Below are 14012 nucleotides of genomic sequence, written 5' to 3' on the forward strand. Positions count from 1 at the left end.
CTCGTGCAGACATGCTTCCGCCGTCGCGCGCCATGCGTCGTGCTCAAGCTCGATTTTGCCAAAGCCTTCGACTCGGTGAACTGGGCCAGCCTGCGTACTGTGCTGCTCGCTTGTGGGTTCCCTCCGCTTTGGTGTGATTGGATGGATTCGCTCTTCTCTTCGTCGCGCTCGGCTATCCTCCTCAACGGCGTCCCGGGGAAGTGGATCAAGATTATGCACGGGCTGCGGCAAGGGGACCCCTTGTCTCCCTACCTGTTCCTGCTAATGGTGGATGTGCTGCAGCGGCTTGTGCGCCATGACGACATGTTGCAACACCCTTTGGTGGACGGCGCGCCCTACCCCGTCCTCTAGTACGTGGATGATACACTCATCATCGTCCGCGCGGATGACGCGGCGGCGCGGCGACTCAAGCTCCTCTTGGACCAGTTTGGGGCAGCAACTGGGCTCACGATCAACTACCATAAGAGCACGCTCGTCCCCATGCATGTTGATGCCGCTGTGCTCGACGAGATCCAGGCTGCTCTCCAATGCCGCGTCGAAGGGTTCCCCAAGACCTACCTTGGTCTGCCCCTCTCCGCTGAAAAGCTTCGCATCGCCGATTTTGCGCCTCTCATTGCCAAGGCCGACCGCTACCTCTCGGGGTGGCGTGCCCTTCTGCTCTCTCCTGGCGGCCGTCTTGTGCTGCTGAATGCGGTGTTGGACGCCCTCCCCACCTTCGCCATGGGCGCGATGGAACTCCCTCCTGGGGTGATCACGGCGCTGGACAAGCTCCGTCGAGCCTTTCTCTGGGCTGCTACGGATCGTGTCTTAGGTGCTAAGTGCTTGGTGGTGTGGGACATGGTGTGCCGCTCCAAGGATGAAGGAGGGCTTGGAGTGCGCTCCCTGCAGGTCCAGAACAACTGCCTCCTCGCCAAACTCCTGCACCGTCTCTACACCGCTCCCAACGAATCGTGGCCACGTTGGGTTTGGGCCTCCCTCTCTGATACTCCTCTGGATGACACGGCTCGTCTCTCTACGGTACTCTGCGGCTCCCACTGGGCGTCCCTCAAGCGGCTCCTCCCGCTCTACCGCGCCATATCGCGTGTGCAGATTGGCGATGATGCACGGACCACCTTTTGGCACGGTCACTGGCTTCCCCGCGGCGTCTTCTCCACGGTGATGCCCGAGCTTTTCTCCCACTGTACGGCTCCCTTGGCCTCTGTCCAGCTGGTCCTCCGTGCTGGCATCGACTCCTTCCTGGTGGCTAGGCTTTCGACAACGGCCGCTCGGCAGTGAGATGAGCTGCTGCTGCTCATGCGCAGTACTCGCATGTCTGGGGCTGCGGACAGCCGCACTCTTCCCCTGTGCGCTCGAGAGGGCGGACGCTTGAAGACAAGTGCGTTGTACAAGATCTGCTCCGACGGTGGCGTCCGTGACGAGCACGCCGATTTTGTCTGGCACAACTCCGCCCCGCCCTGTGTCAAGTTCTTCGCCTGGTTGCTGATGAAGGGCCGCATCCAATGCCGCTCAAACCTGCTCCGGAAAGGGATCCTGGACGCGGAGGGTAGCCGTTGCCCCATCTGCGACGACCACCTGGAGAGGCCTGCTCACATCGTGTTCCACTGCCGCTTCGCCCGACAGTTCTGGGCCGCTCTTGGCGCTCCTCCCATCGCCGCGGATGCCACGATCTCCATGGCCACTGCCTGCCCCTGGCGGCCTCTACCCCTTCTCGCACGGCATCGACTCTTCGCCTGCTCTGCTTCTGGCACCTGTGGAAACACCGGAACGACGTTGTATTTGAAGGGCTCCTCCCCTCGCTCTCTCTGATTCGCAAACGGTGTCGTGATGACGCAGTCCTCTGGCGAGCTTGGCTTCCTCTAGATCACCGCGCCGACGTCGACCTGTGGCTCACTTACCTCCCACCTGTCCGATTGTAATTCCTTTTTGGCTGTTTTTTTCCTTGAGTTCATCCCCTTGCGTTGGATGTGTCTCCCCTCCCCTTGTAACACTGCTGCCAAAACCCTGGGGCCGTTTTTCACCCCTGTCCTTGTAACGCAATTAGAAATATATTCAGGTGGGAGCTTTGCTCCTCCCGGTGAACACTCAAAAAAAAAAAAAACCTTGCACTGGAATGAACTATTTTGTTTCTGATGCTAGTGCTGGAATACAATGGAGTCTTTTTTTTCTTTTGTTTTACCCTGAATGAACTTTCTGTCCGAAGCCAGTGCTGGAATACAACGCTCTCTATTTTTCGTGTTGGAATATATGTGATTTTTTGAAAATGTCAAATGATTTAAAGTTTAACCAAGTTTATTGAGTAAATTATTTATGTCTAAAATACCAAACTAAAAGTTGGAAGCATAATTAATTGTCGCGCGCCAAATATTATCCGGCCAATCATATAGTATGGAGAGCATATATGCAGCACACCAAAATATATATGTTTGTTGGGCCCGAATCGATATATTGATTAGAGAAATATTGCTAACAAGAGATGAAACGAAATTATAATTATGTTGTGTAGGCCAGCCACATTATATTAGATTAGGTAGTAGATAGTAGAAGAGTAGATAAGAAAAAAAAAGTAGTGGTGGTAATAAGTAATTTATGTGAGCGGCTCCTCTCCCTTGTAGTTTCCTGCTGGGTCGTAGGAGCATGTGAAGAAGGAGTGTCCGTTGTAGCACTCGGCCCGTCCGCAGCCCACGTACTTGGTTGTCCTCCACACGAGCTGCTTGAAGTGGCCGCACTCCTGGCCCGGGTGGCAGGCCTGGGCCCGCCAGTCGTAGAAGGAGGCCTCGCTGGCCCAGTCCGACACTGCGTCCACCGCATGCCAGTCCCACCCGCTACCCTCGTACACGTTCTCGCCGTAGGGTGGCGCCGGCGAGTGCATCATCACGCAGTCGTACCGCCGCGCTGCCGACCACCGCCGCGCGTAACGGGCCAGCTTGTTGCTCCACCGCAGCGGGGGCACGCCGTACTTGGCGCGCACGCGGTTGTGCGCGTCCAGGAACTCCTTGGCCATCGACTTGTAGGTGCCGCGGCCGCCGGTGAAGGAGCGCAGACCCAGCTTCTTGGCCACCGTCGCGAAGAACTCGTCCTCGCGCTTCAGAAAAGGCTGCTTGCTGTTGGCCTTGGTATTACCGCCGAGGTAGTCGAGCGACGACGTGCCCACGGCGGCGAGCGCCTCCACCTGCACCAGCACCACCACAAGGAGGAGCGGCAGCATGGCGCCGCGCTCCATGTTTGTTTGTTTGTTTCTTCCTTAGTTTATCGCCTGAGAGAGTCTCTTGTGCTTGCATGAGAGAGTCTCTTAAGCTTGCATGCGTTCCCTACCTTATTATTAGCCAATCCAGTTATCCCCAAAATTGGATGGCTCACACGAGGTTAGCCACCAAACCTAGCTTAGCTAGGCGGCAAATTGCATGTGCCTCGCTCGCTTTGTGTTGACCGCTCAATATGCTCAAAACCTTGTCTCACAACTTCTCTATTTTCCCAATGCCAAATTAGACAAGGGAGATGCTCCAAATGTGGACGCCCCCCTTTTTTTTTTTTTGAGGGGTGGACGCCCTCTGTTCTGCTAACTAGAAAATACCCCGCACGTTGTTGCGGAAGTTTTTGCATTTCAAAATTAGCGCGAAAGAATTATCTGCATAGAAAGGTCAAAATGAAGATGAAATTGAAGTTAAGTTCTTGACGCTAACATTTTCGACGCATGGAAACACAATTAGGCATATGCAAACGTAATAAGATCTATCACTAAAATAACGTTCTCACACCTGGTAGTCTGTTCAGGCTTTTAAATCGTTGTAGTTTACACTGTATAATATATAGAATGAGTGGTGTGTGTACTCAGCTTATCTTAAGTGACCTCTAAATAAAATCAAATACATCGTGCATTTACATTTGGTCTTCAAGCAAGTGTACTTTTGCCAATAATCTTTCATTGGAGATCGCAAAATTTTATTCCTACTATATTCACACAAAGAGTTATAACTTCAGATTAGGTCTTTTAATAGAACAACGGATCTAGTAGCCCATTGATACATAAAGAACAATCGGAATGGCTCTTCGTGCAATCTACCTCCGTTCAACCAGAGTTTTGTACATGCTTCAGATGGAATTAGTCGTACGTATAGCACTGCTCAAGAATAATTAGGAGATTAGCTAAACTCGTAAACTCAAATAATAACTCCTGCATGATTCTTTTTGAAGTCCAGAAACCTTCCACCAAATAATAAGGTTTAAATTCTTATACATAGTTCTAATACATTACACACCATTGTTGTAAACATATCTAGGATTATACGCAATAATCATTCGTACCAATATTGTATCTGCTAACTCCAAGGACTGCAGCCTCGTGTTTGTACATGTAGCCTGCAGGTAAGAGAAGACAATGCAATAAGCCTATAGTTAATTGGAAACCCCATACAATTGAACTACTAAGTGAAGTTTTTTCTTTGACAAATACACACAAAGTGAACCCAGACCAAAAAGAATAACTCTCTGTATGCTCGCTTTGGAATTTTATCAAGCACTTACCATGCTGAAAACATGAAGATGACGATAAGAGGAGAAGGCATTTCTGGATATTACCAACCATAGGAGCAGGATCACGCCAGATTCCAGACGAAATTTCTCTTATCTCCATTACTTCAGTTCAAGAGGAAGGCTTATGATCCAATCAGAACTACAAGCCGTTGAGCAGGACCTTCGTGGACCTTTTTGCTGTGGCAATCTACGATGAGCGCATGCTACTTGGGAACGGGGAGGGAGACCCTGAGCAAGCAGAAAGTCAAAGTCGTTCACGGTAGGATGAATCAGACGGTGTGGCATTTGTGTTGGGACTGGAGGCAGGTCTCAAAGTGAAGGACAAAAAGGCAGTCTTATAGGTTGAAGAGAGAAGAAGACAAGACACGGAGTAAGTGGTGAAAGGTAACGTCAAGGAGGGGAAGAGGCACAGACGAAGACTTGTGAATAGAAGAAAAAATAAATTTGAAAATTGATGAGCAGCACTGAGTGGCCTGGAAGGTTATGGGCTCGAAGATATGGCTAGTACTAATCTCAGGAACCATGATTGCATGGAAAATTCTCAAAGAAACGAAAAGAAGAATGAAGTAACGGAAATTAGCTGCATACTTAGAGAAGAAATAAGTTAGTGGTGGGCCTGCTGATGTGGCATAGTTGCATGTTAAGAGAAATATGATAGTGGGGATGAACGTCTTAGTTATATAGGATTCTAAGGCCCTTGATCGAGTGTTTCGGTTGTGTATCCCTTTCTATGGTGAGGATGAACTTTGTAGATAGATAAGACCATTTTACAACCATATGCCTGCTTGAGCTCTGCTTCTGACCCGTTACAGCTGCAACCATTAAGTAATATAAGCACTGATCCTGAACATGCAGTTGTTATTTCCATGTAAAAGTTTTAACTGACACCACAAATTAACTTCACTGAAAACGGATGCACTGTTTGTAGTTGAAAGAAAGAAAAACGCAGTTCAGTAAACGATGTAAACATACTATTCAAATACTCTTGAAGATGTACTACTATGATAAAAAAAAAACCCAGTTCTTACCCAAACACTGCAGCCTTCAGTCGCCACGTAGTGTGCAGCCTGGGGATCTCGAAAGAACTATCAGCAAGGAGCTCTACCAAGAAGACATCACTTACATCTGGAAACTGAATAAGCTAAGCTCTTCTTTGGCATTGCCTTTTTCATTGAGTAGTGATAATTAAACAAGCAGCAATCATTGGGTCCTCGCTTTTAATATTCCTCACAGAATAAGGATGGTTCTGTTTTCGAGAACACAATACGGGTGATTCCAGTGGCGCTCAACAGACACAAACTTTCTTAAAAGAAATTTTGAAATAAATAATTCTCTTCATATTAAATAAAGTTAACAATATAGTAATAGCTAGTTCACCGACACAGGATACACGTATCTATATGTTACAACACTAGGAACAAAATACACTTTGCCTAATCTGGCAGTATAATGGTGGCACAGAGTTCATTTACCAATTAAAGAAAACTATACCTCAAAAGCCTGTCAAATGGGATCATGAACCAATTGGCAGGCTTGAGTTACTACAGTAAGTGTTTTTCCCCTGCTGTACTGGGCTACATGTGTGAAAATATAATGAAAAAAAAAACCAACAGGTTAGCACCTCCAAAAATACTCAGTGTTTCAACCGAATCGTAATTTTGTTCCTCAAGGACTATCACTGATCGTGATATTGTGTCATGGAGAGTTCATATATCAGAATAATTACATCAATGCACAACAATGTGTTTTACAACAATGTGTTTTCTCTGAATCCTTGTTTATCAGTGCGAGCAGAATGTGGAATAAAGCCCTGGGATGCCTAGGAGAAAACCTTCCTAGAACATAAAAACTTATCATCAGGGTTTGCCTTTCATGTTCAGCAGAGAAGAAACTCACAAAAGCACAAGTAATGAGATGGAAAAAACTTACATATGTTCACTCTCTAGTAGACCCTAAATAAATTGTCTGTCTGCACACTAGCCACAGAAATGTATTGGTTCTATCAGAACTATAAAAATGTATCATGATGTAAGTCGCCCAAAAACAATCCCCCAGAATACAAGAGCTCCAAACCACTTGTTTGACACAAATCTGCAGAATAGAGATGAAAACTCAATGAGTTTAAGCACTTCATAAGCGGTCTAACAAACCAATAAACACACCATCTGTACTAAATCTCCATGATTTCAATGTAAAGAAACATACTTTCTGTTGCAGTCTGCGCGGTCAGACAAGTCGACTGTTGAAATCTGCCATGCCAGCTGTGCAGCTGCGGCTGTCAGAAGAGGGTAGTAGGGCCATGCTGTCGAACATGGTCAAAGTTATTTGTCAATAGGTTAAAAACTATATAAGCTCTATAGAGCATCACACTCTGAAAATGAGCACCAACCAAGCTCAGCGTTGTAGCCACTGAGCGCCAAGCTGCCAATCGATGCAGCACCAAAGGCACTGATCCATTGCTTGGTCAAATCTCCAAACCTTAATGCTGTGGACTTAACACCTACTTTCAGGTCATCTTCTTTGTCCTGATGCAGGTATGGGCATAAGAATCAATGCTTTTGCTCAGATTGGATATAAAAGAACACTACTACTAAAATACCTGATGTGCATATATGGTATCGTACACCAACGTCCAGCATATACCGGCAGTATACAGTGGAACGATGACTGCAGGGTCTAGGCTTCCTTTGATAGCAGCCCATCCTAACAAAGCTCCCCAGTTGAAGGTCAAGCCAAGAAACGCCTGAGGCTGTTAAAAATTGCATCGGAAGTAATTAAGTGATCACTCAGTGAGTGTAAGCATGATCATGGTAGTATAGCCTGTCATAGAAGTATTACATACCCAAAATGTGAACCTCTTCATCAGGGGATAAGTAAACACCAAAAGAAGAGAAGATGCCCCAAGAACACGGCTACATAGAAAATGAGACAAATTCAGAAGCGAATACTGTATAATGGCAACAAAATGCATTTGGCAAGCCGCCGTTCCTTGGGAGTCTGTGGAAGTTAATAAATTCAAAATAGGCCAACCGACATGTGTTAGGGTCGTAAAGCTTCTTTATATGAATTCCACAAAATGTCAATTACTATACAGTTTGTGCGGTTACACTTTGGAGCATCCAAAACAGACTAACTGCATTCTGGCCACACTAGCAAAGAAGACGCAATTTACCTAAAGTTGTTCAGCTGGAGAAGAATGCCCAATCCCAGCAGTAGCTGTGATCCAAGGAAGCACACTCCTTGGGTAGGGGTTAGAGCACCTGAAGCAAAAGGCCTGCTTTTGGTGCGCTCAACCTACACAATTAACATATTGGTGAATGGCATGCGATCACCAGAGGATATCCGTCATCACTTGATTGCAAGATCCAATCGAGGGAAGTAGTGCACCAGTAGCAGAAGAAGTAATCTAAGTGTTCACCATACATCCAACTTGTGTAAAGGTTATCATATTTTCCTCTCCATGGTTTCACTATGGTGTTTCATGTACCTGCTACTTACACTATGATCTTGACATTTCACACTTAATTTTGCTACATTGCTGGTCCAAAAAAGATAAAGCATATAATAGTACAACACATAGTATGAAATTGCAGTCGAGCTTTCACATCTGCAAGAATCTGAACAGCAGTTTTCAGTGGCATCCAATGTCTGAGGACGTTGTCTGCAACAAACTAGAGAAACACAAACTCACCTTGTTATCAATGTCGCGGTCGAGAAGATCATTCACTGTGCAACCAGCACCCCTGAGAAGGATAGCTCCACACCCGAACAATCCCAACATTTGCAAGTCAGGGAGCTCCCCCGGCATTGCCGCTATTGCGATTGACCTACAAAGCAAAGGTGGCATGAGCTTTTCGAGAAAAAATGTGCAATGCGTTTGTTTACATTATTTTCAACTAACGATCTTATCAACATAGTGACAAAGAGACGCCCACGAAGCAGTAGTAACAAACCATAAAAGAGTGGCACGTTGAGCCGTCAACTGTTTACATTTTTTTTCGAGTTTTATCAACTGTTTACATTGATCCTTGGAAACCTCCTAAAACCCAAGACAAGATTGATGACAAGATTGATTGAGCATGAACTAGAAAGTATGAACAATGAGTGGATCCATTATTTTCTTTGTCCACCCAAAAAGTCTCAAGTGAAGTGATCATGCTGATGCTGAGCACAAATTAACCCTAGTTCTATGCAATGGTGCCAGTAGTAGCAGTGAGCCTACCACATGCAGGGCCAGGCGAGGAGCCAGGTACCGATGGGCTTGTCGAGGCGGGCAAGCATCGCGTACGGGCGCGCCGCCTCTGGGAGGCGCCTCTCCACCCACGACGCCGCCGCCGGGACGCCGTCCTCCTTCCCCTCTTCGGTGGAGAAAGGGCGCGAGAATGTGCTGGGAAGCAAGATCCTGTCGACGTAGTAGGAGGATGCCGCCGCCGAGGGAGGGTTCGGGCATGGCCGGCGGGTTAGGGTGATGAGGTGCCGCCGGGCAGCGGGGATAGGGGTGGGATCGGGAAAGGGAAAGGGAGGAGGCGTAGGGGTGTGGGTGAGCGGCGAGATGGACTGGAGCGGGGCGGCGATGCGGGCGCGGCGGCGGAGGGCGGCGGCGGCGGCGCGGAGCAGAGCAGAGGGCGCCATGGACGGAAGCTGAAGCTGGAGCTGGAGGTTTGGGCTTTGGGCTTGATGAGGCTTTTTCTCTCCTTCTTTAGGCCCACGGCCCAGGTATTGTTTCAGGCCGAGTATAGGGCACGTGCCAATTGGGCCCTCGCTAGCTAAAATTTAGCTGGCTATGATCATGCAGATTTCTTAGCATCAAGACGATAGTGTACTACTTATGCGCAACCATTGTCGACAAGATATGTAGAGATGCATGCAAGTGAAGTAGCAAACGCACAATTGCTAGCTTGGAGCAATGGGTGTAGGTGAATTTCATGGACGGAGAACTTCTATATTGTTGTTTATCTTAATGGAATATGAGTGTTCCATGTAAAAAAAAGCGTCAAGGGACGGGATGCAAGTCGCTAGGACGACTATGACAGGGTGGACCCAGAGAGGGAGGGGATGAGGAGGAGAGATGGACAAAGGAGGTTATGTACCTCCAAATACAGTGCACGGAGGGGTCACTCCACGAGCTTCACTTCCATTCCATCGTTGTCCTTGTCGGCATCGAAAAGGCCACCACCAACCTCGATCCCTTTCGTAGGGACAAGGGTTAGGCTAGTCTAACTAGAGAGATTATACATGGGGCGGGTGCCGCAGAAGGAGAAGAGATCCGGGAGAGCGTTGGAAGTGATGACGGCCATGTGGATCATGTTGACGGCGGTGGCGTTGAGTTGGTCATCCACCACTTCTCTCCTTGTCAAGTTTCTTGGATCTCGTTGTGAGTAACCTTCCTCGATGATCCGCCAAAGCTCGGTGGATGTGCTGCGCACATGAGAACGCATTAAGAACTACCAATGTTCAAAGCTATTGGATTCAAGTAGCAACGGTGAACCATGTGTTGCCTGCCAAAACCCACTGGCGAGCAGTGGTTAAGCAACACGAAGAGCCGGGAGGCTTCCAAGACTGCAGGGGGCCCTGGTCCCTCGACGTCGTCCCGCAAATGTTCCGGCACACGTCCTAGCGGTTGCAAGGGCGTGCCACCTGACCTATACCTAGTAAGGAAGGTGTTGGATTGCTTCGATTAGTTTCCTGCATGGCAGACACGTAAACGTTAAATACGAGCCCGGTCGGCTCTCAGGTTGCCCTGTGGATCGGCTCAAAGAGCCGATCGCCCCATGGTTTGCGTCGGGTCAACGATGACATGGGGCTCCTGCTTGATCAACATAAAGTTAAACCAATCTACGACAGTTTAGGGTTTTCACCGTATGATCGGAACATCCTACGCGTAGTTGAGCCTAATAGACACGAAAGATAATGGAAGACTAACCCTAAAAGAGGCCTAAAAACCAACATTAAGTTAATTCCCGGAACATCCCTCTTAGGACTAACAAACCATACCTAACGCACTATCGGATCGTTCAACCCGTTTGCAAGGCCTAACCATACAGATATTAAACCAATCCTTGAAGAATCAAGGAGCAACTATAACAGATCAGATCTACTAAACAACGAACAAGCAGGGCGCTGCCCTTACACCTGGATAGGTGTAAGGGCAGCTAGATATCGAGGGACGGCATAGCTAAGCAGATATGCAAAAGAAAAACATCTATGCAAGCCCCAAAACATCTACGATAAATAGTGCTACTCGCCATCAACAACGCTTCCGCACGAGCAGCACAAGGTAACGAATAAACGCGTACTGCCTAGATCGCAAGGCAGCATGATGCTTACCCGGAAGAAACCCTCAAAAGAAAGGGGTGGCGATGCGCCTGATTTGTGTTTGTTGTGAACGTGATTGTCCTCCTTTTCCGATAACCCTAGATACATATTTATAGTCCAAGGGACTTTCTAATTCGGGCGTGCACGTAACCGTGCACGGGTTAAACTCTATCTTTAATTCTAACTAAGATACGATCTACTATATTTACAGATACATGGGCAATCTAGCCCAAACTCTTCGTGCAAGGCCGCTTCAAAGATGCTCCACGCGTATATCCTTCAAGCCCATCTTCACTTACGGCCCATCTCCTGATTTGGCCAAAATCTGGTGATAACACCATGAGACAAGATATGTGGCATAGGAATTGGAACATTTATGGTGTAGTCACTTGGTGGTGGCATCGTATGATAACCCCTTAAATGTTCCGCAACCGGTGGCTCCTCCTTCCCTTTTGATGAAGTGCTAACATCCCCAAGTTCCCCCTCTTGAGGAATTTTTATCGATTGCGCGACAAAATCAACAAGAGGAAAGGGATTATCTTGTGGTGGGGGAACCTCGGTACTTTCCTTAGGATCTATGGTGGGTGTTGGTTTTGGAGCAATCAACTCCATCATCATAGCCTTCATTTGGCTTACGATGGATGACTCCAATTTCTTGAGGTCATCCAAAGTAGCCGTTGTGTTATCGGTGTTTGATGGTGGAGGTGGTTGCTCACCGAGAAGGGACCCATTCAAGACCACCTCTTGTTCGGCCATCTTCACTTACGGCCCATCTCCTGATTTGGCCAAAATCTGGTGATAACACATGCCCCCTGGTTTTGGTAATGATAATTTCAAAACCACTCTGTTTTTCCTTCGAAGGGTCATGTCGTGGCAGAGCAGTACCGTCGCAGTATTCTTCATCATGACGCCTTGCCTTCTCAACTTCTCCGCACGATTTGATAGTTTTGGCACCACATCCTCGGAAACTGTTCGAGCATTAAATCTCCACTATATCTCCTTTTATTTAACAGCATCGAACAATTCACCTCTTCATCCCCCTGCTCCAAACCAGCCGCCAGCCAAAAAACCCTCTCCCTCTGTAGCCATGTCTTCCTCTTCCTCCTCCTAATCCTCTTCCTCGAGTGAACTGGAGCCGGAGGTCAATCAGATGGCCATCTAGGAGCTCTCGCGCCCGAGTATTGGGACGCGAGAGAATGGGACTTCGCCATTGAGTCGGAGGACGACGAGCCCCGCACCGTCGGGGAAGAAGACCTCCGGTTCCTCGTCGATGGGGAGCTGGAAGCGGCGTGCGATGACGACCTCCTCTCATGGGAGGCGGATATTTCCTCCGACAAAGAGGAAGAAGAAGCGGAGGAGTCTGAGGAAGAAGACTCCTCCTCCGCCGGGTACCCGCCGGCCAAGCGCCTCCGAGGCTGGGCCTGGTCAGACGACGATGACGACGACGAGGAAGATGAAGACTCTACTGGCGGCTTCATCAGCAGCGACGAAGAGCCCGCCGGTAGCAGCGCCGGCGACGACGAGGGCAGTGATGGCCCTTAGATTAGGGAGTAGTATAGGGTTAGTAGCAGTGCATTAGGCACTCAGATGACCCCTTTTGAGAGCAATTAGCTCTTCGTTGTAAAATCCCCTTTGAATCAATGAAAATGTTCTTCCAATTGAACTTCCAATCATTCAATTTCATATCTTCTTCATCTTCCGATTGTCAAAGGTGGTCAACGCCCCCAAGAGCCGATAACATCGTATCGGCTTTTTACCATCAGCCGCCGATAAAGCCAATCTGATAACCAACTAGACAGGTTGAAGCAAACAATCCTCAAATTTAGACAATAACTTAATACCTGACCATGGTGCTTTGTGCCTCTAAAGTCGATGACTGCGCATCGGCTGTTTTTATTCTAAAGTCGATGTCTGTACATCGGCTGTTTCCCAAAAATCCGAAGAATTTTTTAAAAAAAATTTACTGGCCGAATTCATGTATCGGCCTCCAAATCTTACTACTCATCATTCCACATGCTTGGGAAGTACTTCTTGAGATGCTGGCCATTGACAGCCACTGGGAACTTCACACCATCCAACTGTTCTAGCATGTATGCATTACCCTTTAAAACTTGGTCGACTTTGTACGGGCCATGCCAATTTGGAGACCACTTTCCATACATTTTATCCTTAGTCCCCAACGGCAATACAGCTTCCCATACCAGATCACCAACCTGGAACTCCTTTGGCTTCAATTTCTTATTATATGCACGAGCCACCTTGGCTTTATTCTCCTTGATTTTCTCAAGTGACCAAAGTCTAAGTTCCGTTGCATCCTCAATACTGTCGCTCATCAGGGCTGCATATTCTTCAGTAGTTAGATCATTCTGAAATGTAACCCTTCTCGACCCAGCTTTGATTTCCCAGGGTAACACAGCTTCTTGTCCATAGACCAGATGGTATGGCGAGGTTTGTATTGCTCCATGACACGACATGCGATAAGCCCACAAAGCTTCTGACAATACCTCGTGCCAACGTCTAGGATTCTCGTCGATCTTCCTCTTAATCAGCTTGATCAAACTTTTGTTCGACGCTTCAGCCTGTCCATTTGCTTGAGCGTAGTACGGGGACGATCGGATCGACTTGATTCCCATATCCTCGCAGAATTTCCTGAACTCCTTAGAAACGAAAACCGAACCTCCATCGGTCGTGATAGTCTGGGGAATTCCGAATCTGTGGATAACATGCTCCTTCACAAAATCGACGACATCTGACGCGTTCACTGCCTTCATAGGGACGGCCTCTACCCATTTGGTAAAATAATCTGTAATAGCCAGAACCCATACATGACCTTTGCTCGAAGGAGGATGTATCTTGCCGATCATATCCATGCCCCACCCTCGGAATGGCCACAGCTTGATGATAGGATTCATTGCTGATGCAGGCACCATCTGGATGCTTTCAAACTTCTGACATGCTTGACACCCTTTATAGTATTGGAAACAATCTTCAAGCATAGTGGGCCAATAAAATCCCGACCGCCTGATCAACCACTTCATCTTATGAGCCGATTGGTGAGTTCCACAGGCACCCTCATGTACCTCATGCAAGAGCTGATTGGACTCGGCTGGTCCCAAACACTTGAGAAGTAACCCTTCCAAAGTCCTGTAGAACATATCATCACCAAT

The 14012-nt window shown here is 47.8% G+C and overlaps 2 protein-coding genes across 2 annotated transcripts; both read right to left on the reverse strand.

The window, feature by feature from the left end:
- Window positions 1-2584: 2584 nt before the first annotated feature.
- LOC124648077 (pathogenesis-related protein 1A-like) lies at window positions 2585-3220 on the reverse strand. The gene has a single exon (XM_047187900.1). The coding sequence runs from the start codon at window positions 3218-3220 to the stop codon at window positions 2585-2587; it is 636 nt and encodes a 211-aa protein (XP_047043856.1).
- A 3331-nt stretch (window positions 3221-6551) lies between these two features.
- LOC124648078 (4-hydroxybenzoate polyprenyltransferase, mitochondrial-like) lies at window positions 6552-9162 on the reverse strand. The gene is made up of 8 exons (XM_047187901.1): window positions 8753-9162; window positions 8222-8357; window positions 7703-7824; window positions 7373-7442; window positions 7130-7279; window positions 6920-7055; window positions 6736-6832; window positions 6552-6621 (listed from the first exon to the last, which is right to left on the reverse strand). The coding sequence occupies exons 1-8, from the start codon at window positions 9160-9162 to the stop codon at window positions 6552-6554; spliced, it is 1191 nt and encodes a 396-aa protein (XP_047043857.1).
- Between the last annotated feature and the right edge of the window lie 4850 nt (window positions 9163-14012).

This window comes from Lolium rigidum, chromosome 4 (assembly GCF_022539505.1).
Source record: "Lolium rigidum isolate FL_2022 chromosome 4, APGP_CSIRO_Lrig_0.1, whole genome shotgun sequence".
NCBI classification, from domain to species: Eukaryota; Viridiplantae; Streptophyta; class Magnoliopsida; order Poales; family Poaceae; genus Lolium; species Lolium rigidum.

What these genes read in the sequence shown, in the direction of transcription:
- LOC124648077 (XM_047187900.1), bottom strand. Translation starts at nt 3,220, where the DNA reads ATGGAGCGCGGCGCCATGCTGCCGCTCCTCCTTGTGGTGGTGCTGGTG.
- LOC124648078 (XM_047187901.1), bottom strand. Translation starts at nt 9,162, where the DNA reads ATGGCGCCCTCTGCTCTGCTCCGCGCCGCCGCCGCCGCCCTCCGCCGC. An exon ending in ACCGCGACATTGATAACAAG is followed by an intron (nt 7,825 to 8,221) that starts GTGAGTTTGTGT and finishes TTAATTGTGTAG; the next exon opens with GTTGAGCGCACCAAAAGCAG. An exon ending in ATACCATATATGCACATCAG is followed by an intron (nt 7,056 to 7,129) that starts GTATTTTAGTAG and finishes TACCTGCATCAG; the next exon opens with GACAAAGAAGATGACCTGAA.